At 46.7% G+C, this 23,270-nt stretch overlaps 1 protein-coding gene across 1 annotated transcript in view; it reads left to right on the top strand.

The window, feature by feature from the left end:
* The first annotated feature begins 1,722 nt into the window (after positions 1–1,722).
* MAP3K9 (mitogen-activated protein kinase kinase kinase 9) overlaps positions 1,723–23,270 on the top strand; it is a 77,620-nt gene continuing 56,072 nt past the window's right edge. Inside the window, exons 1-2 of the mRNA XM_030831546.2 lie at positions 1,723–2,451; positions 9,671–10,084. Coding sequence (XP_030687406.1) covers positions 2,049–2,451; positions 9,671–10,084 — 817 coding nt within the window. The 5' untranslated portion in view covers positions 1,723–2,048. The remainder of the gene's footprint in view (positions 2,452–9,670; positions 10,085–23,270) is intronic.

Below are 23,270 nucleotides of genomic sequence, written 5' to 3'. Positions count from 1 at the left end.
ACTCTTTTAGGGCATTTACTCAGAAATTCTTTCTCAAGACCTACTGCAGTTGACCTTTGGTATGGCACTCTACCCTAACTTCTTCAAGGCCTGAAATGGGTGGGACACATGAGTGTAGCCATACTCATGTACAAACCACAGAATGTCAGGCCTACAACATCATAGGAGATCTTCCAGTCCACCCCCTCACTTTGAGGTTGAGCAGTCGGTTGAGTACTTGCCCAAGATCTTGCAGCTGGTGGCAGCAAAGCTGGAGATGCCAGCCCTGGCTTTCTTTCCAAATTGTCCCACTGTCTTCAGTGTGTCTAACAATTACCCCCAAGCTATAATTAGACAAAAAACACTCAGTGGATGCCAAATAAATCGGATCTATTCCTACCATGGAAGGGGAAAAGTTTAGTAGAGATCAGGCTAGATCTCTCAGCATGGGCTTGTTTTGAAATGTCAGAGAACCATCTCACTGGAAATCTATATTGCCGTGAAACGATTAAAGCACAGAAGAAATATTAGGGGCCATCTCTTTCTTCTTTCCTTTCTTTCTTTCTTTCATGTTTGAGAAGTGGAGGACAACGAAAGGATGTAGAAAAGTCAGCCTTGCTCATGAACTGCAGTATCGTTTTGATATATATTCAGCTTTGGTTCTTAATCTGATTTCTGTTAAGGTCACTGTGATCCAAAGTGCAATTCCCCCCAGGTAAAAAAATTCCATGATTTGTAGAGAAACTGAGCCTCTTCAGAGAGACCAAGCCCACATCACCGACAGCTTTCCCACCCTCAGTTTGCGCTCCAGTAAAGTGGTCTTTCGTCTGAATTCTAAAAATCAACGGTATTGGAATATCTTCTTACAGGAACCTAGGAAAGGGCGAGCTGTATGCAGTCTTCACAGAGGCGAGAACTGTAGTTTTAAGAGTTCTAAAGAACATTCCAGTGGGCCTGAAGGTCTTACTAGATGAAAGGTTACGTAAGGAGTCGGGGTGCAATTCAGTCGGACTGGAGTGGAAGCTGATCCACCTGGTAGGACTAGGGCAGAGGCAGCTCCGAGAGAAGGGAAAATCCAAAGGTAAGAAGGCGCTGGAGAAGAAAGAGCTCTCCCGGGGCCCGCAACCCAGCTCGCTTCTCCTCTGCTCACTCTCAAAATCTCACTTTAGGATGAAGAACACAGATGCTGCCCAGTGGAATTCCTACCTCTTAGCGGCAAACAAAGGGAACGGTCTCCTTCACCCTTTTTGGTCTGAATGAGGGCTCGGCTTTACCTTTGAGTATCCACCCATCCTTCCTCAGGCACCCAATGAGGCCGCAGCCTCTTCCTGACGGGCGGTGTTGAACTCTCCCAGGAAACGGACAGGTACCTCGGACCAATGGTTGGAGATGCGGGGGTCCAATGGGAGAGAGAAATGGGTCAACCTGGGGTTTGAGAATGAGAGAGCCCGCACGTTGGGGCGGGAGGAGGGGGGGAGGGCGACGTAGGCGCAGGGGGTGGAGAGGGGCGGGGCGGGCGGCTGGCGGGGCAGCCCCAACCGCGGCTGGAGGAACCTGCGGACCGGTCAGCGGCGGCCAATGGGAAGGCAGGATGGTGCGGGGGCGGGCCCGGGCGCCGTGAAGCCCCGCCTCCTAGGGTCCGCAGGGCTGGGGCGGAGCCAGGTCCGCGTCAGGTGGTCCCGGGCGTGCGGACGGCGCAGGGGGCGGGGCGCGGCGCCGAGCGGTGAGCGGCGGCCGGCTGGCGGCACCGGGCACCAGCTGCGCGAGCAGGTACCCGCGGCGGAGGTGGCCAGGCCGCCCCAGGGGGCGAGCGCGAAGGCGGGGGCTCCGGCCCGCCGCGCCCCCATGCTGCGGTGAGCACTACGCGCTCCGCGCACTTGTAGCCGCGCTGAGCCAGCCCCAGCCCCAGCCCTAGCGAGCCGACTCTCCCCGCCCCGCCAGCCCGGCCCCTACCTGCGGCCGCCGTCGGGGGAGGGGGGTCCCCCCAGCTCTGCGGAGCCGCATGAACAATAGGCGGCGGCGGCTCCTGCGGGCGGCAGCAGCCCCGCACCCTATGGATCGGCCGCTCCATGGAGCCCTCCAGAGCGCTTCTCGGCTGCCTGGCGAGCGCCGCCGCTGCAGCCCCGCCGGGGGAGGATGGAGCGGGGGCCGGGGCCGAGGAGGAGGAGGAAGAGGAGGAGGAGGCGGCGGCGGCAGTCCCCAGGGAGCTGGGCTCCGACGCGCCGCTGCCCTACTGGACGGCCGTGTTCGAGTACGAGGCGGCGGGCGAGGACGAGCTGACCCTGCGGCTGGGCGACGTGGTAGAGGTGCTGTCCAAGGACTCGCAGGTGTCCGGCGACGAGGGCTGGTGGACCGGGCAGCTGAACCAGCGGGTGGGCATCTTCCCCAGCAACTACGTGACCCCGCGCAGCGCCTTCTCCAGCCGCTGCCAGCCCAGAGGCGAAGACCCCAGTTGCTACCCGCCCATTCAGTGTAAGGCGAAGGCGGGGCCCGGGAGCCCGGCGGGGAGCGGGGTGGGGGGTATGATGGATGCCTTGGGGTGGTCGCAGGGGGAGGGGAGCCCTCCTCGAGGGTTAAGCTTGGGTGGGCAATGATTGACCTGGGGGTGTGTGTGTGTGCGCGGGCTCGGGCTGCAGGGGCTTTGGCGGGTGCAATCAGTAAGATAGACATGCCGCAGGCCTCGCCTGGAACCTCGGGCGCTTGGGCTTCTTCACCTTCACGCGACCGCCTCAGCAGCAGCTCCTGATCCCACATCTTGAAGCCCCAGCAGGAGAATCTTCCTGTCTCCAACCTCCCCACCCCCCCAGTCTGGAAGGATTTTAGGCAAGCTGGTGGTTTCTGTCATAACATTAGTTCCCAAATCAGGGACCTTCCCGACCTCTTCTACCGCCTGTCCCCGCCCCTGAAAGGCATTTGCTTTAAAGGAGACGGGGGTGTCTCCCGCAGGGCTGGGCTGGCTCACAAGTCCCGGAAGCCTATGTGAACTCAAGGCTGAAGTATCTTTGAAATACGGTGTTGACTTCTTGGATCCTAATCTTGTATTTAAAAAGTGGTCCCTTAAGGAGTCTCAGCAAATAATGTGCTATAAGGGGGTGTGTGTGTGTGTGTGTGTGTGTGTGTGTGTGTCTGTCTGTCTGTCTGTAGGGGCAGGTGATGAGTGGAGAAATGATTAGCAAGGGAAAAGTATGTCATTCCCCCATGAGAGATCAGGAGCACAAGATATAGTGGCTAAGTCCCAGGGCCTTGACACCCAGACAATATATCTTCTCCTTTCTTCTCACCCTAGATCCTCGCCTATATTTGGTATTTGCCAAATCTCAGGGGAACCGTGCCCAGGGGTCCCTCCCAGGGCCTTTCTTCTAGGGTCCTGTTTTCACCAGTTTCCCAGGAGCTCCCCTTTTCCACACCCTGAAATGAAATTTTCTTTGTTTTTCAAAGGAGTTAAATTGCCATTAGAATCCTTTAATCAGTGATGCTAGGTGGTTTTAGAAGAAAGATGTAAGTATCTTCCGGTGCAGTTTACACTATTTTGTATTTGAGGGTTTCCGTAATTTCTTTCCTGTTAAAAAAAGTATTGTTAATTCACTTATATCATTGTTTATTCCATATTTTGTATACTTTGTCTCTTAGCTCATTTAAAAAAGTCATTACCAAGGGCCAACTTTAAACATTTAATTTTAAAATTTTATTTGTAACAGTTATTTTTCTGGTCCTGTAACTTATTTTCACCTGAACAATTATATCTTAAGATGTTTATTAAATACCATTTATTAATATCAAAATCATAACCTCTTGTTTTTCTCCTGTCCTTTTTTTATTGGTGCTTTGACTATCAAATTGATGTTCAAATGTTTAATTTCCTTTGTTTCTCTCTCCCTCTTATTCAGTTTAAAACTTCCTCCTTCTACAGTTAATCTTTATAATACCTGCAGGTGACAAATTACTTTAAGTTGTTCCTAGGTGTTACACCTTTTTGCCTTAGTGCTGGAAAGATCAAGGCTAAGGGTCCTAGCAGATAATGTCTCAAATAGTGTTGAAGATGAACTTGATCACATACCGGAAGAGATGTAGGCCTGGCATGTTACAAAACAATGTAGTTTTAAACGTGTCAGATTTTGAGGGTCTTTGTGGGTGAGGTTTGGTGATTTTTTTTTTTTTTTTTTCAGAGACAGCTAATATCAGAGTAGAAGAGCTCTGTGAGGTTCATGAACGGGAGCTGAGTTTCTTTAATATCTTGTGCTCGCTGCTGTGAGAGCAGTCAGGAGCGAATGTGACTTAGGTGGGAAGAACCCATGCACAGAAAGCCAGGCAGGTCTACACTGTGCCACTTTAGAAGCTTCTTCTCCATTGGGTGCCCAGGACTTCACCCAGACTGTAACAAAAGTTACCTTGGAGAGAGTAGATTCTGATATCTAAAACTCAGATGATGAGAAAGTAGGAAGTACCTTGTACTTATTGAAAGAATTGACTTGAACAACAGCATTTGAAGGTCTTGGTAAGTTATTTTATTTAGCCACACTAAATTCTGATCTTGACTGGAATTAATTTTTGATAATTCAGAAAATTTAATTCTAGTCAAAAACCAATTAGAGTGCCTAGTGAAAGAGAGATACTGTGTTAAATACCAGGGGATAAGGAAATGAGAAGATGAGGAGGTACTTAGAAGTCACACGTGAGGGAAATTGGTGATGTAAATATATAATTTCAGTGCAGTGCTTTGCTCAAGGAAATCTTGAGCAAATCTTGGTGATCTGATAAAGGGCCTCTGGTCTGTATGCTGTGTCCACTGGTTCATTTCGTGTCACTCAGAAAATAAAGGTGATTGTTGACCTGGTCTCCAGAGACTTAGAATGAAATTGAGCCTCTGACAACTTTTCCCCAGTTACTTTTTTCCAACTTCCTCTCTGGGACATGAATTTTGATATTAGATTGTGAACAGAAGGCACAAAGTGAAGTAATAATGTTCAGTTTTACTTTCAAATACTGCTTTTCAAAGTGAAACTTCTGTTTCAAACTTTAATCAAAACGGAAGAGGGGGAAATTACTAAATCTTGTGACAAAGAAAGCATATAAGAGTGATATTATAAATCATCTAACGTTTATAGAGCGCTTTTATCCTCTCCAATGTAGGTATTAGAGTTTAGCTCTCCACGGGGCTGACAAATATAAATAACCCAGGAGCTTGCTCATCTTCTTTATTTTAGTGAAAGATGGAAAATGTAAAGTTCCAAATGTATCATCTTCAGAGATATATAACCCTAGGTATTACAAAAAAGCTTCTCTTACAGGAGAGTTGTGTCAGTTTTCAAGCAGGGCATAAATTAAGGATATTACTAATTTACATTTCTTTTTCTTGCCTTCACTAGCAATATAAGGATGTATTTTCAGACATACTTAAGATTTTTAAATGAGTGAGGTATGTACCATTCACTTGCCCCAAACTCACCAGAATGTGCCTGTATATTTAGTTTCCAGGGATATAATTGAGAGGGAATAACATCTTGACTCCAAGACTGAAAGAGATAAGGTTTTGTTCCTGATATTCCTGGAAATATTCTTCCACAGAAACTGAAAAATGTGCTGTGTGAGAGTTGACCTGATTCTTACTTACAACCAGGTCTTGACTGGGGCAGGGAAAGGGAGGAGAGTCCCACATCCTCGCAGCTGCAGTGAAGGTCTAGTTTCTATCCAAAGGGACTTCTTAGCAGGGAAGGGAAAAGAAAGGACCCTCCCCACATCCCCCACTGTTTTGTCTTTCTTCTTGTAAGCTCTGTTCTGTACTTTTTCTGAAGGCTGGTCATAATATTTCCTCGACGAAATAGCAAGAACCTGAGAGTTTATGTTCTACCCAGAGAGAGATCATTGCTTCTTCGCCTTCCCCACAGAGGTTTTCTACCTTCTGTGAAATACCATTGGAGGAGCTGTCCTTTCAGCACCCTGGTTCAGAATCACATCTTTTAAATCCCCATATGTTTAAATAAATATCTAACACGTCCTGTGTGTTCACAGCTATGCTTCAGACCAGAGGAAAGAAGAGGGTGGGTACAAGAGAAAATACAACAGTTAATTCCCTTAAGGAGAGTTCAGATATTCAGTTGAGGACATAAGGTATGTAAATGCACATTTATTAGAAAGGCACATAACTTTTCATCAGTGAAAAATCTGGCAGAAAAAACAAGTGTTTCTTCCGTCTATGACCATGGGGACTCCTAGGAAAACTTACAGTTTTCTCCAAGAGGGTTTCTAATCTCTCTTTGACATTGGCATATTTTTCTCATTCATATAGATGAGATAAGGCAAGAATTAGTAATCAGTCAGGATTCATTTTAGGACCCAGAAACACTCAAGCTATTTTAAGCAGAAAATGATTTAGCACAAGAAGTTAGTTGCTTATAGATTTTTTTGGAAGGCTGGGGAGAAGGGGCTGTCGGCTGGACCTAGAGGACCAACTCCCAGAACATTGCAGACCTGGCCCACCAGGCAAGCTGCTGCTTCTCTAACTGAGATGGTACAGAATCAGGAGTTGCCATTGAAGCTGCTGACTTCTCAAACACCCTGTCGTAGTTGCTGTCCGATTAGGTGACTGCTTGGCCTTGCAACATTCCTTTCCACATCCACAGAGCTAATTGGACATCGACATGCTATTGCAGGAAAAACCCCACTTCTCCACAGCCATGCTTGCCAGAAGAAGCAGCAAGGAGATGGTCTCCGTCTCACTTCTGCCTTCTGAATCTTGTGCATCTCATTGGCTAACCAGCACTCTGTCAAGGAGTCTGGAAAATGTAGTGTTTTAGCTTTATGACCTCTGTAGTACTGAAAGGTGTGCTGGAGGATTGTAGAATGGATGCTGACTGCTAGTCTGCAGGACCTGCCACACCATTTATTCTTCAAAAAGAGTGCTAGATGAGGTGATAATCTTTTGTATACCTAAAGGCAGTCCAACTAAGTTTTCCTAAGAGTTTCCTTTGTGCAGACTGCTGGGTGCATTACAAAATACAAATGATCAGCCCTAGATAGGATAGAAGTGCTATAGCTAAGCAAAAACAGAGTTTTGAGCCCCACCAGCATCTGAATGGATAATGAAGGCTTCATGGAGTTGGCTGAGAATGGAAGAGAACAGTCAGCGGTGGGCAGTTCCTCTTTTGGTCTTGCCAAGAGTTCAGAAATATATCTTTGTGTTCTTATTTTTTTTAGCAAAGTGTGACTATTCTCTGTATTTGTTTCAGGAGGTCCAATTCAGTTTCTTCCCCCCAGATCTGAGTTTGGTTTATTTCATACTGAGATAGATTTTTTCCCTCATTTTACTTCTCTGTCTTTTGGTCACCAGCTGAATATTTGGCACGATAAGGACAGTGGTGAGTAAGGCAGACAGGATCCACCCTTGTGCATCTCACAGTCTAGCAGGACGATAGGCGATGAACAAGTAATTATAACCTTGTTGAGTCTTGCCAAATAGAGACTGCTGTGGAAGTGCTTGACTCGGGCCTGACCTCATTTAGTCGGGGGGTCAGGAAAAGTTCCTCTATTAGATTGATGGTTAAGCTGAGACCTGAGGGATGCCTATGAGTCAGCTAGGTAAAGACAAAGAAAGAGACTTAGAAGACAGAGAATAGGGTTTTGATGAGAGAAACATGAAATAGCACTTGGCTCGTATAGCAGCACCGTATCTAGCCCAAGATTTATAATCACTGGTGGTTATTATTAACTATCCACGGAAGCCTTTCTAAGCAGAGCTAAAGATAGAATCGTAGTACCGTAGATTCAAGCTCTGGATTTGGGACGGGGAATGAGTGGTTGGGTGTTATACTGGAAATCTCAGGGGTGGACCTGTGGCCCAGGTTACTGCTGGGGTAAGATGTTGCCTAGGAGACTCCTTCCTCAAGCATCTTAGTCACCAGGTCTTGGTAGAACCAAGTTTTGAAGATCTCCCAATTTCCTCCTTACTTTTTCCTCCTGTCATCATGGCTGCTGAGGTTCAGACCCTTGTGCTTGTGCTCCGGGGTTACTGCAGTGGCCTCCGTTTGCTGTTATATTCCACATGGCTGCCGGAGTTGGTTTCCTTTCTAAGTCACAAGACTGACAACACTCTCCTTCTTAAAGATACATGACTCCTACCGTTTACAGTGTGAAGTTTAAGCCCCTCAGAATGGCTTTAACAACATTTCATGACCTGGCTGACCCCAGCAAGGCTTTGAGCCTCATCTACCCTAGTGCTTATAATCCAGCTGCCCTGGACTCCCTGAAGTTCCTGATAGGCCATATACTCTCATGGCCTATGTTCTTTTTTTCTTTTTTCCTTTTATTGAAGTACAGTTGATTTACAATGTTGTGTTTAATGTCTGCTGTACAACACAGTGACTCAGATATACATATATATTCTTTTTCATATTCTTTTCCATTATGGTTTATCACAGGATATTGAATATAGTTCCCTGTGCTACACAGTAGGACCTTGTTGTTTATCCATTCTATATATACTAGCTTGCATCTGCTAATCCCAAACTCCCAATCCTTCCCTCCCCCACCCTCTGCTTGGCAACCACAAGTCTGTTCTCTGTATCTGTGTTTTTGTTTCATAGATAAGTTCATTTCTGTCGTATTTTAGATTCCACATATAAGTGACATCATATGGTATTTGTCTTTCTCTGTCTGACTTACTTCACATACGGTGATAATCTCTAGGTCCATCCATGTTGCTGTAAATGGCATTATTTCATTTTTTATGGCTGAGTAGTATTCCATTGTATATATATATCACATCTTTTTTTTTTTCAACTAAATGCTATTTGTTCTTTTTTTTAATTTTTTTGGAGTATGGTTGAGTTACAATGTTGTGTTGTTTCTGCTGTACAGCAGAGTGAATCAGTTACACGTATACATATATCCACTCTATTTTAGATTCTTTTCCCATGTAGGTCATTACAGAGTATTGAGAAGAGTTCCCTGTGCTATACAGTAGGTCCTAATTAGTTATCTATTTTATATACAGTAGTGTGTATATGTATCACATCTTCTTTCTGCATTCATCTGTCGATGGACATTTAGGTTGTTTCCACGTCTTGGCTGTTGTGAATGTTCTCCATGCCCCACGGTTCTTGCTCATGACCTTCCCTCTACCTGGATTGTCCTTCTCCACCCTGATCGTCATTGCCTGATGAGATCCCTCCCACTCATTCTCTAGGGCCCATTTCAAATGTTTCCTTCCTTGAGAATCCCTTCCCCACTCGCCCTTAATCCCTGTCCTGCGGTGGGAATCAGTGATTTTCCTCATCTTTGGATCATACCGCTACTAAAGTGGTCTGGTTGTTGTGTGTCTGCCGCGGCACTGGATTTTATGCTTCTCACTACCCAGTATGTACACAGTGAAATGTGAATAAGTCTCATGAACATGATCTCCCCCAATTTTCCTTTTAGTTAGAATGGTTGCCCTCGGTACAGGATTCTGCGTGAATTCCCAAGTGGAACTTATTTCATGAATACGCATTGAATGCCTGCTCTGTGCTAGTCGCTAAGGATAACGTAACAGAAAAAAAGTGAATCACATTTCCTGTCTTTAGGGAGTTTATAGTGAGAAGACAGAAAATCTAAGTGCACAGACAACTTGCTGTGTTTACCCACCCAGGTAAATGGGTGATAAAATGGTGTTTTTCACATTTTTTTGACTTGCTTCTTTTTTTCTTTTCTTTCTCAGTGTTAGAGATTGATTTTGCGGAGCTAACCCTGGAAGAGATTATTGGCATCGGGGGCTTTGGGAAGGTCTACCGTGCTTTCTGGATAGGGGATGAGGTCGCCGTGAAAGCAGCTCGCCACGACCCGGACGAGGACATCAGCCAGACCATAGAGAATGTTCGCCAGGAGGCCAAGCTCTTCGCCATGCTGAAGCATCCCAACATCATTGCCCTTAGGGGGGTGTGTCTGAAGGAGCCCAACCTCTGCTTGGTCATGGAGTTTGCTCGTGGAGGGCCTTTGAATAGAGTGTTATCTGGGAAAAGGATTCCCCCAGACATCCTGGTGAACTGGGCCGTGCAGATTGCCAGAGGGATGAACTACTTACATGATGAGGCAATTGTCCCCATCATCCACCGCGACCTTAAATCCAGCAACAGTGAGTACGGAGAGATGAGGCTGGAGGGCTTACAAGCGCTTTCAGACTCAGTCCATGGCTTCGGTTGGAGTGGATTCCTCAGGAATCTTAGGGGGCAGTGAAACGCTTTGCTTAAAACCAGTCCCTCCTTGACTTGAGATGTAGGGGGTGGGATGAATGCCAGGAAAAATTGGTTTAGGAGAAGAAGAATGAGGCACCGGAGGGGGTTGGGATAATTCTGAGCTTTCATGAGCAGGCGTGGTTGGCAGTATGTAATTCTGATGTACTGTGCAAACAAAACATATAGATTTATTTTTCCACTTGAGGAAGGGGTGCCTGTGATCACAAAGGGGGTTTTCCTCTTCGGTGGAGCAACAGGTAAAGCAAACCAATACCACCTGTTTGCGTTTCCAACCTGAGGTCCCCACCAGAGAAGGGGTATAAGCCAGAAGGGGCATGTTGTTCAAGCTGGGAGGCCCATTCAGGTGGCCATTTCAACTTGGAGAGTGCGACCTGGCTGGTAGAACTACAGCCCTCCTGGTAGCCTTGGGGTGGTATTAATTAATTGTCATAACTGCCCAGTGTTTAATAGCAGGGAACTGAGAGGTAACTTTATTAAACATCTAGGACCCATAAATTGGACTGTAAAGCGAGTGTTACACATAATTACATGGCAAGTTGGTAGAAACTTCAGTCTCTTTCCTTGGGTGAATCAGCAGGCGCTGGGAGGATGCCGCTTTTGTGTGGTAATTTCGACTTTCCCTCGCCTAAACTGCATGGTAGAGAGGATACAGTTTGCTAAATGGCATATGCTTAAAATCACATTGAGCATCCTGTCCAGAGAGGAGGGCGTTAGGACTTTGGGGCCCCAGGAACTTCACTGTCTGCATCCTTCAGCTTTGAGCCCAGAAATCCTTCAGGCTTTGTTCTGTCCAGAGCTGTTCCAGATGTGGCTTATTTTTCTGTTGATGCTATCGTGACTCTGTTAACTTTAAAAAATACGTTTTAAATTACATACGTTTTAAATTACATAGGTAATTTAACACTTACATAAGTAAGTGTTTTTGTTGTACAAAAATTAGAAAGTGTAGATAAACAAAAAGAAGAGAAAGATCACCCGTCATGTTTTCCTCCCAGTGGTTACATTTGGCAAATTTTTCCAGACATTTAAAAAGCATATGTGGAGACTTCCCTGGCGGTCTAGTTGTTAGGACTCCGTGCTTCCTTCCACTGCAGGGGGCACGGGTTCGAGCCCTGGTCAGGGAACTAAGGTACCATATGCCTTGTGGTGCGGCCAGAAGATAAAATAAAATAAAATAAAAATAAAAAGCATATATGGCCTATATATACACAAGTATACTTTCTGGTTTACTTTAAAATAGCATTTATTACCCTTACCTCTCGTGCCTGCACCATCTTCCCCCTTAATAAAAGCAAGATTCATCCTTCTGAGAGTATGGAGCATTAGATATGTATTTTAGACGTAATGCATGTGAAGGATTTAAGTTGCATAAAATAAAACCTGGTCTCTCTTTTCCTTCTGCCATATTCTATCTCTTTACTGTATGATTATTCTCATCCCTCCTGCAAAATTCTGTTCTATAAATGTATTAAATAAGTTAAAATTTTTGGTGACCCGCTTCTCAAAATAATTTCTACCTAGAGATTGCTTTGGATGATGGGGTAAGCACAAGCGGATGTGTTGGTAGAAAATGTGATATAGAAGCTGAATTTTAAAATGTTTTCTTACATCCTTATCTGGGAGATAAGGCTAAGTGCACTAACCTTATGTAATTGAGCCCATTTAAAAACTTGAGCTAGGATGATAGTAAAAGTTAATAATTTCCTCTGCGAAGTTTTAAATCTGGGTGTCATTTCAAGATGTAAGTACAAGGTTTTACCTTTTGTGACTTGCGTTTAGAAGTCTAGGCTCTTGTGAAGGAAAAGCTAACTTGCCGAGGTTATGCTGTTTGCAGGAGACAACAAGGGACCTGAATGTCGTTCTGTCACCCTGGAGACAAAGCCCTGGTCCTTCTTTGTCCTTACGTGGGTTTTAGGATTGCTGAGGGGGACCTTCAGGTATAGTGTATGGTGGTAGGAGTTGGACTTACACATAGGGCAGTATTTTAAAGGACCTCATCAAGACAGTTGAGGCCCTGAAATGTCCATAGCGCCCTGGGCTGCATGGGTGGTGCTGATGTTAATGCCTGCTATAAATCTCACATGTGAGTTGGGGTGGCTCCTTGACATTTGTCTGTGGGCGGGTGTTTGCCTGGGATTGAATTTATCCAACATGAGCCCTGATGACACCATTGCTCTTGCTCCATTGCTGTGTGTGCATGACTTGAAAATCATTTTAGAAATGTTATGCTGCTTGTTTGCCTCCAGTCTGAGTGTCATAACTTCTTTGTGTTTTGCAGACCTGGGGATACTGGCCAGGTTCTCTTGGTTTTTATTAGGGGCTCCAGAGAGTTGGATTTTGATCACAGTCACGTGACGGCAGAATTCTGTGAATTATATGTATTAGTTGACTTTGAACCACTAGAGAAAAGAGTGAAGTATATGGGGGGCTGTCTTTGTGTAAAAAGAAAGTAGTTGGTGATAAACATCTAGCTGTTACAAAAGGTTCAGTAAAAAAGTGATTTATTAAAATGCTTCATTATCCTGATGACCCACTTAAAAAAGTCATGTGCTGTCTGCCAGATGTGTATAGCATATAATAGCCTACGTTCATATATCACCTGTAGTAAGTTGTCTTTGAAAAGAAGGCCGGGATGGGGTTTTAGAGCACCTCCACATGTCATCAGGGACCCAGGCTCCTGTTTTTCTCTCCGTCATCCCATGGCTTGCATCTTGGGGCTGTCGTATGGTCCAAGATGGCTGGTGAAAGGCCAGTTATTTGGTCCAAGTCACAAGCCTGAAGGAGCAGGAAAAGCAGAAGCACAGAAGAAGCTGCTCCGGTGGCTGAGTCGACTCCCATTAACTTCCCAGAAGTCCAGCACAACGCATCTGCATGTATTCAGTGGCCAGAATGGAGTCCCACAGCCATGGCTAGCGCAGGGGCTGCTGGGAGATGGAGGATTTTATTCTGGATGGCGTGGAGCCTAGCTAATAATCAGGGTCTGTTACCAAGGAAGAGAGAGAACACGGCTGGTGGGGAAGCAGCTGGCAGTCTTACCACGGAATCTGGGGACGTGCATTGGGAGGATGTGTTATCCTAGATGTGGAGCATCTTAGAGCCAAACGAGCAGGCTTAGCCAGGCCCTGGGGCGTGTGGCTCAGACCCCTGATTTAACCGATGGTTTCTACTGCTTTATTACAGTGCATCGTTAACTTAAACATCTCTTCCTGAAACTACTCACTAAAGCCCTGGCTATAAAAGTGGATTTATGTGTCTCTGCTCCTCACGTTGGGGAAAACCAGCTACTTGATTGTTAGCAAAGGTGTAAGTGAAAGATGGTCTTTTCGTGGAAAGATTGTCCTTTTGGGGGTAGATAAGTGGATTTCAGGATTCTGGTTTAAGGGCATTTGGCAGAATAGCAGTTTAATAGGGACCATTAAAAATAAAATTAGTATAAAATTGAGACACGTGAAAAAGCTTTGGAAAATGAAAAGCCTTACTCCAAGTGAGGGTAGTGTTATTACTTTTATTTTATTATTAAATAACTTCTTTCCTCCCCTTAGAAAGCACAGAAGAACATAGAGCTAAACACAATGTATGTTTTTCCATTTTTTTGGCATTTATCCATATTTGTTTTCACCCCTAAATCTTACCCAGGAGACCCTAAGAAGTCCATTGCTTGTAGTGTGCTTTCTCCCCTCCCCACTGCCCCCGACTGCTTGGTGTACTGTGACCACTTTCTTATTAAATAAATGGTCTTCTACCACAAGATATTTATAGGTTTTACATTATTCCACTATTTAGATACAGTATATTAACTAAACCAAACCCCTGTCTAATCATCATCATAACCAAAGCCCTAAATAATAATAATAGTAATAATAACAACAACCACCAAACCCCTGTATAATAATAACCACAAGAAGCAACTAATGCTTATTGAGTGCTCTCTTTAGGTCAGGCACTGTCTTAGGCATTTTATGTGGCTTCTCATCTAATTCTCACAGCAGCCCTGCAGGGTAAAGACTGTGAATGTCTTTATTTTACAAATGAGGAAGTGGAGGGTCCGAGTGGGCAGCCAGTTCTCTAGGCTGTCACTGCCAGTCCTAAGACCAGATGTTGGGCCCAGGTCTGACTCCTCATGGCTGCACTGCTGCCGGCACTCTGCAGTGGGGCAGCCAGGGTGTTTCACTGCCCCCCCTGTTTATTTTGTGTGACCCTGTAGTGCTTTAGTTTTATATAATTAGGAATAATATTCCTCTGCGCACAGGGAGCATCCACATTTCATTGACGTGTGATGAACTCATTCTTAATTTCATAGCCGGAAGAGCAGAGGTGAGCGGTGAACCGTGTTTGGTTTGGGACTAGCCATCCCTGCCTTCCTCTTTTCAAATGTCAACGTAAACTTCTCCTGGGTCTTTGCTGCCTTATCGCCCTCTTCTTCCTCTGAAGGCATTTCCCCCTTAAGCCAAGCCGGTTTCCTCCTTCCCCTGGAATACACTGTGTACTACTTCCCAACCACTGGGCCCTCATCACACTTACTGTTGCTATGGGAATAACCTTGCTTTCAGGAGTACCCTCGCCTCGTCTCTCTGCCTATCCAAACCCTACTCACTTTCCTGTGCTCGACTCAAACCCGGCCACTTCTCCTTCCCACTGGCCTGTCACTGGAGTCAATGCTAAGTAGTCATTTGGTGCTAAATCTAGATGACCTGATAGTATGCAGAAGAATACTAGGGGGACAAGGGACCAGAGCCGCTAGTCCAGTGGCTGCAAGCTCAGATGCCTTGCATTCAGGGCCCATAGTCTGGGAAGCACCGGTGTAACGCTGTCGGGCGTGGTGGGCATGATGGTGAAGTGAGTGCAGGCTCTACCCAGCACAGGCCATTGAAGGACAGATCGAAACCGTGCTGGCCTGCAGCCCGCTGCCCTGTCGCATCCCCTGGCCTCCTCTCGTTGTTGGCTGTGCTGTCAGGAGCATCTGCTACATCTCCAAATGGATTTTGTATCTTTAGCTTCCAGGCACATGAATGAATGAACGAGTGAAGAAAGCATCGCTTGAATTAGTCTACTTGCAGGATCTCGGAGGGTAAAGCTTCCCCTCGTCTTGTTGGAGGACATCCCTCGTGCCTCACTCGCGTGGAAGTTGCTCTTCCTCCTCATAATCTCCAGGCCCTTGATCCTTCCTAATGTCAACCTGTTTCAGGCGCCAAGTGTGGCATTTTTTACAGGGCATTCGTTTCCAACCTCTAACGCCCCTGCCCTCTTCTTTCCCCACACCCTTCCCGGATGCCAGGCCCGAATAACTGTCACTGGCCGATGTCTCTCCTGTGGCCAGGTGCAGGCTGCCAGGTGCTGCAGGAACAGGCCACTCCCCCCGTCACCTGGGTCCACTGCCTGTCTGTCGCCTCCAGCCTCAGCTCTCCTGTTGTTCCCAGCTGTGAATTCCCTGCGGTTCTCCTCGCCACATCTGTTCCAGTTTTGTTGAATTGTTCAGTTGGCTGATCCTCTGGCAACTGGATGCCTGGGAGCACCCCCCTGCCCCCCAGGTCTGTGCTCACATGTGCTTTGTGCCTTTCTCCAGCCTTCTCTCAAAGTTCCCAAGGTAAGGAAGCGGAAGACCTGCTTTCTTAAAGTGTGAGGAGGACAGAGCGTCCATCCCGCCCTTGGCGTCAGGCTGGCTATCACGTTCTAAGCCCTGGAGTGCCCCCTGACCGGATACTGGCCACAGCCCCTGACTGCGTCTCCTGTGCAGAATTTCTCCAGGCTGAGGGTTTGCCTGCTGTGAGGCTTGTGGAGCTCTGTGACCCACTGAATCCACGCCCTAGCGTCCTCTCTCCTGTACACTGAGGTGGAACCCCTTCTTGCCTGAGGGATGCAGCCGCTAAGGCACAGGCATCCCGGCCAGGAGCCATGCGGCAGAAAGGACTTAGACAAGAATGAGGAGTAGCTGTTATTTTCCTGTAGGAGAATGAGATAAACTATACGACGTTCCCAGGGTAGATCTAGCAGGCAGCAGAGTATCAGGCAGAGCACCCAGTTCCCAGTTCTTTTCGAGAGGTGCCTCCTGAACGCATCCCCAAGTGAGATACTTCCAGCAGCACCTGGCTCAGGCACTGCCAAGTCTCTCTCCCCATTTCTGCTCTTTGTGGTTCTTTGCTACAAGTTCCCTTGCACGGAGAGTTGGAGGATGTCAGACATGTTTTGAGAGTTTTTCCTGGCAGAAGTGTACAAGCACTCACTCAATGAGTTAGACTTCTCCTTTGGTTACAGGAGGCTATACCTAAGGTTGGCCAACAGGTACCAGGCATGTCCCAAAGTATTGTGTTCAGTTGATGGGTAGCATTTTCCATGAGTACAGAGACACGTTCTGCACGTCAAGATAAATACATAAGTGAATAAAGCTGAAGTGAGGCAAATAACCAGTCAGGTGACTCAGCAGGAGAAGCTGGCGAGGCCAGGAGGTCTGACCTGCAGGCTTCATTGCACCTCTCACTTCTTTAACTTTGCCTGGGAGCCTTGCTTTCCCCCTTTCGCTTGGCCGTGCTGTCTCCTGTGCTGAGATGGTTCTCATTTGTGTGTCATTTTGAGCGCTTGGTGTTGGGACTATAACAGAAAGCAAAACCAGACACAGTCCCTGCCCTTGAGGAGTTCCCTGTGGGGTCACAGAGAAGGACCTAAAACCAGCACACACATGCCCAGTGCGAGCGTGGCTCTCCAGGAGGCGATGGTGCCCTGGACAATCCCCCTGGATTCTCTTGCCTCAGCCCTTTCCCAAAGTTTGTGGGGCTGAGGGACCCCTTCTAAGGATTCATGAGGGTAACTGCCCTCTTCATGGAACATTTGCCCTCATTCCCCCCAGCTTGCTTGGGGAAGCTGCCTACCTTTCCTTCCTCTGGTGACTCTGGGGACTTCTCTGCAGCTTACTCAGGCGCAGGGAGAAGCTTGGGGCCCTGGGCAGCATTTAGACACCTAGAAAGCCTGGGTTGGAGTTGGAGCAGAGGACTGTGTTGTGTGGAGGATCTTGGTAGGTATTTCTGGACTGTGATTGAGCCTTGAGCTTGGGAGAAACAGCCACAGTGAGGGGTTGGGTTCAGGGCAAGAAGGGCTTTGCAAGGTGTACGGGCTCTGATGTCCACATGATTCTTTAGTCTCTTCCCCGTCACCTCTGTTTCCTCTGATTTGAGCCACGATTGAAAGTCAGGTAAATTATTATGTCTTCCCTTCCCCACAATCCTCCCCAAGCAAATTTGGTAACAGCTAAGTAGCGATCTCCCCTTTTCGCAGGTGGCCTTTGGCACTGTCATCGCTCAGGGTCAAGATTTGTGCTTCGGGATCTCAAAGGAGACAAGAGCCTGCCTGTGTCTCCTTTCGTCCACAACTCTTGGAAAATTTTCCATTCCTGACTTGGTGCTTTCCCTCATTCCCGTGAGGTAGCTCAGGGTCACTTATGGATGGGGAAACTGGGACACAGAGTGGTGACAGCGGTCTGGTTGAGGCAAGAGAAAAATGTAACTTCTTCCCCAAATCACCCATCTCTTTACCTTGGAGTCCCTGTCAGGACCCCCATCGGCTTCCTGTTGAACCACACATACTCCTCTTATTAAGCAAGGATCTGTACAAAATGTGTGTAGGCTCATTTTGGGGGAAGAGGGTTACAGTTTTTATTAATCTAAGACTCAGAGAAGGTTATGAAGAAAGGATAACTTTCTTTTTTTTTTTTTGGCGGTACGCGGGCATCTCACTGTTGTGGCCTCTCCCGTTGCGGAGCACAGGCTCCGGACGTGCAGGCTCAGCGGCCATGGCTCACGGGCCCAGCCGCTCCACGGCATGTGGGATCTTCCCAGACCGGGGCATGAACCCGTGTCCCCTGCATCGGCAGGCGGACTCTCAACCACTGTGCCACCAGGGATGCCCAGGAGAACTTTTTAATTGGACATCTGGGTAAGAAGAGGATGGGGGCAGAGCACCGGCTAGGCGCTCCCAGGCACATCTGGTGATCTCGCTGGGCCTCAGATTCCTCATCTATGAAATGAGAGGTTTGGACAAGATGGTCCCTGAAGTCCTTCCCTCCCAGGACTGACATGATGTGACCTGAAGTGTGAATGTATGTGTTTGGGAGTGCATGATGACCACACGGTCTATCTGAGTCTGTGTGTCAGGCTACAGCACACCCAGGCTGCCCACTTCCTGGCTTCAGTGCAGGGGCCAAAGCTTCTGATGGGGAGTCTTCGCCAAGCGGTTCAGCAGGGAAGCAGCTGACAGGAGCCCACAGGTGCTCCTTTCCCCCTTTGCTCCCCGGGGCGTGACAGATGGCCTTGCCGAGACAAGATACTCTGGTCACATGAATCACGACGGGGACTCGCAGTACACCAAGGGCAGCCTTCATCCTGGAAGCAGGGCGCAGTCAGTCAAATGCCACTTCTGTCCTTGGAGCTAAGCGAGGGGCGTCCTGGTGTCTCAGAGCCCTGCTGCTGCTTTCCCACTCAGTTCTCTGAATCAACATAAGGCTTTTTCAGATGGTTTTAATCGTGTGCCTCTGTGCCCACTCCCCCACAGGATAGCGGGAGGCTGTGCCTGAGCAGTGCACTAGACGTGGCCGTGAGACACAGAAACGAGGCATTAAAGCTGTGGGTCACGCGTCCCCTTCTCTTCTAACTTCCTTGGGATTTTTGCTCTCAGTGGGAAACTTGGAGGTTTTGATTTGAGAAGGAAGCATTTCCCCCTTAAGCTTGGCATCGGGAGCCACTGTGGCCTGATGGAAGGAACACCGGCTTGGGAGTCAGAGACTGGGATTTAAACTACTTCTTGAGTCCCTGACATGGGGCACGCCTCTTGGAGCGCCAGGATTCTCATCTGTAAAATGTGGAGAAGACAGAAGAGAGCAGTGCTGTCTTAAGATGGCATGAAATGATGTCTAGCAGGTATCACCCAGGAACCACATTCAGTGAAGGGGCCACCCCTTTTCCCCCTCTTTCTATCCCTTGTTATTTTAGGCGTACACAGGGTACAGTTGGGTTTCCCTTTTTAAAGTCGTATGGGGATTTTAGGCAGCCCTGAGCTGCCTTCTCCTGAGTCAGCCAGGGGTAGTTTTATGGGTGGGCAGATTTGTTTCAGTGGAAGCCACAGAAAGGCATCGATCCCCTGCACCTCCTTCCTACTGTGCGTGGGCCTCTTGTGGGAAAGGCCTGTGCCTCTTGCTCTCTCTGGACCCAGCCTTAACTCGCAGTGCTCGGCCCCCTGAGAAATGCTGCCTCGTCTTGTTATGGCCTTTGGCCTGATTGCATGGGACAGCTGGCCAGTTTTATGGCTCTGCTGGCCTCTCAGCTGATAATTAAAATGCTTTTGCCCCAGGAGGAAGGCAGTATATTCCTGTCGCTCCCTTGTCTGCTGCCAGGGTCAAAGAGAATGCCCTTTCTCATATCCCCCTCCTGGGTTCCCCAAATCAACTTAGCATTCTTGTGGCACAGTCTCTTTTAAGACTCTGGAATATTCAGAGATTTTATTTTGAGCATTATTGTCTTTTTTTGGAAGGAGAATGGAGTGTGATTGTCTCCTTTCCTTCTCTGTATTGCAGCTTTATTTCCAAATCTGGGTTTGCCCAGCCCTTAAAAGATTCTCAAGAAAGGTTTGCGGTTTTGATCATCACAGATTCCAGCCCTGTGCCTTTTCCCATGCATGAACCCCCTTGCCTCCCAGTGTCCCCCAGCGCTCCAAACAATGCCAAAACTCTCCTCCTTTAGAGCCCGCACTTGAGATGTAAACCCCATTTTCTGCTGGAGATGAACCCACGTGAGCTCTGGGTGACACTGGGTTTGAGTCCTGGCTCTGTTGCTAGCTGGGACCTTCAGAAAAGGATGTACTTGCTTAGTTTCTGTAAAAGTAAAATGGGAATAATCATAATCCCACCTCTCTCATTTTACAGGGTAGAAGTAAGGATTAAATAAAATCACCTAGGTGCAGCTCTTAGCAGTGCCTGGCACAAAGTAAGTTGTCCATATATCTAGCGATCAGTAGTATTGTAATTCCAGCAGCTATATTTATTCCCTCAGTATTTAGATCCACCATTTGTGATCTTGTACTTTTGAGTATAATTTGTCTTACACTTGCATTTTCAATATTTTAATCATATTTTCTCCAATTGCACTACAGATTTTTTTTTTCCAGTAAGCTTTTTTTTTTTTTTGGCCACGCTGCGCGGCTTGTGGGATCTTAGTTCCTCGGCAGTGAAAGTGCAGAGTCCTGACCACTGGACTGCCAGGGAATTCCCCTGCACTATAGATTTTTACAATACAAAATGCATTGCATACACATGGTCAAAATAGTACAACTGAAATATAAAGAAAAGTCAGTCTCCTTCCTACCCTAAATTTATTTTTTAGAAGCAAAGGAAATTAAGGGGTTTTTTGGTCTCCTTTAACAATTTTTTTTTCGTGAAAACAAGAATCCCAATAGAATTCTTTTTTTTTTGGTGTTTGTTTCTTTCTTAGTGTTTTAATTTTTTATTTATTAAATAAATTTATTGAATTTATTAAAGCATAACATTTACATATAGTAAAGTATATATATCTTAAGCCTTGAGCTTGAAGAATTTATTTTTTTTCCTTTTTAAAAAAAATTTTATTGAAGTATAGTTGATTTACAATGTCGTGGTTAGTTACAGGTATATAGAATATACATATATATATTCTTTTGCAGATTCTTTTCGCTTATAGGTTATTACAAAATATTTAGTATAGTTCCCTGTGCTATACAGTAGGTCCTTGTTGATTATCTGTTTTTTTTTTTTTTTTTTTTTTTCCTGTACGTGGGCCTCTCACTGTTGTGGCCTCTCCCATTGCGGAGCACAGGCTCCGGACGCGCAGGCTCAGTGGCCATGGCTCACGGGCCCAGCCGCTCCGCGGCATGTGGGATCTTCCCGGACCGGGGCACCTACCCGTGTTCCCTGCATCGGCAGGCGGACTCTCAATCACTGTGCCACCAGGGAAGCCCCTATCTGTTTTATATATAGTAGTGCATATATGTTAATCCCAACCTCCTAATTTACCCCTCCTCCCCCCACTAGGATTCTTGACAGCAGAGGTGTTGTTTTTCCGTCTTCCACCTTTCCCTGCTCCCTACCTCCCCCATCCCTCGAATCCTGCCTAATACAGGACTTGCATATGGCACTCCCTATGTTTGGCAGAAATTCCAATTTTGCTGTGAAATCCTGCCTTTTCTGTCCCTAGTTCCTTTCTGGATGGACTCAAACTCCTTTACTGAGTGAGCTGCCTTTGCTCTTGTCCAGCCCTGGCTTTTATCTATTCATTTCATAAACTTTTCAGGATCTTGGGACCCTAAGGAAGGGGTTCCTTGGAGTTGCTGGGAAGGTCAGAAGCCTACTGTTTGCCTCTGGAATCGCCCACCTCTGAAGGCTGCGTCTGTCTACCCATCCCTGGGAGCACGGTTGTGGGTGAGGCAGGGGCGAGGCCTGTCGCCCCACCAGTGGGGCTGCAGGGCCCTGGCAGTGATGGGTCTTGTAGCTCAGACCTCTCCCTGCAAATCCTTGAGACTTTTGCAACCTGATTTGTCTGATAAGGCAGTGTAACAGGAAGAAGGATGATTGAAAAAAGACAAGAAGTTATCCCAGATTCCGCTGTGCGAATCTGGCTTTTTTAATGGTCATATATGGTTTGCTCAGTATACCTCATCTTCTCCTGCCATTTTAGCCGTAGTGCACATTGCTGTCTGGACACTTCCTGTATGTTTTTGTTTCTGCATTCTGTTAACCTTCAGAACCCCAGAGGAAGGGGAAAGCGGCATGGCTGGGGAAAATAGTGATAGTCTTCGGTTTCCAGTGATTCTAATTTTCTCTTGTGTTTACTGGTAAGGTTAGAGCTTAAAGGAGCCTTCGGTTGTGACCTGGAGAAATTGAGTGACTTGCCTAAAGCCACGCCCTCGGGGTTGCTGAGTCTCCTGACTGTGTTCTTTCTCTCAGCCACCCCCAGACCCTGACAGTGGCCGGTTACTCTGTCTGGCTTTCCAGCCAGTCCACAGTATGGTAGACAGTGGTGGCACGAGGCTCTAGACACCATCTGAGGAATCAGGCATGACTGACTTACAGGGCCCAGAGGTCAAAGCTGAGGGGTGAAGTCTGTGTCTTTCCTGCTTGCCAACATGAACTTGGTCATTTTCTTCACTGTGTTATGTAGAAGGATAACAGTATTCACTGCTCTTCTAGGTAGTTGAATTTTCAGGAAAAAAAACCAGTAGAAACATTTTGCTTCTTTTTTTCCCTCAGCTTTACTGAGATATAATTGACATATAACATTGTGTACGTTTAAGGTGCACAATGTGATGTCACACATGTATACTGTGAAATGATCACCCCAGTAGCGGTAGTTAACACATCCATCACCTCTCATAACTACCATGTTCTTGTATGGTGAGAACGTTTAAGATTTATTCTCCTAGCAACTTTCAAGTGTATAGTACAGTGCTGTTAACTAGAGTCACCGTACTGTACATTACATCCCCAGAACTTATTCGTCTGGTAACTGGAAGTTTGTACCCTTCTCCTCATTTCTCCCATGTCTCAGCCCCTGGCAACCACCTTTCTACTCTCTGTTTCTATGGCTTTGGCTTTTTAAGATTCCACATGTAAGTGAGATCGTACAGTATTTGTCTTTCTCTGATTTATTTCATTTAGTGTAATGCCCTCAAGGTTTATCCATGGTGTCACACATGGCAGGATTTCCTTTTTTTATGGCTGAATAATAGTCCATTGTGTGTGTGTGTGTGTGTGTATGTATACATACACACCTCATCTTCTTTGTGCATTCATCCGCAGATGGACATTTAGTTTTTTATGTATCTTGCCTATTGTGAATAACACTATAATGAACATGGGAGTGGAGACATCTCTTCTAGATAGTGATTTCATCTCCTTTGGATATATATCCAGAACTGGGATTGCTGGATCCTATGGTAGTTCTATTTTTTAATTTTTTGGAGCCTCCATACTGTTCTCCATAGTGGCTGCCCTGATTTACATTCCCACCAACAGTGCCCAAGGGTTCCCTTTTCTCCACGTCCTCTCCAGCATTT

The sequence above is a fragment of the Globicephala melas genome, chromosome 2, assembly GCF_963455315.2.
Source record: "Globicephala melas chromosome 2, mGloMel1.2, whole genome shotgun sequence".
Classification (NCBI taxonomy): Eukaryota; Metazoa; Chordata; class Mammalia; order Artiodactyla; family Delphinidae; genus Globicephala; species Globicephala melas.
This window is presented reverse-complemented; position numbering and strand designations above follow the sequence as displayed.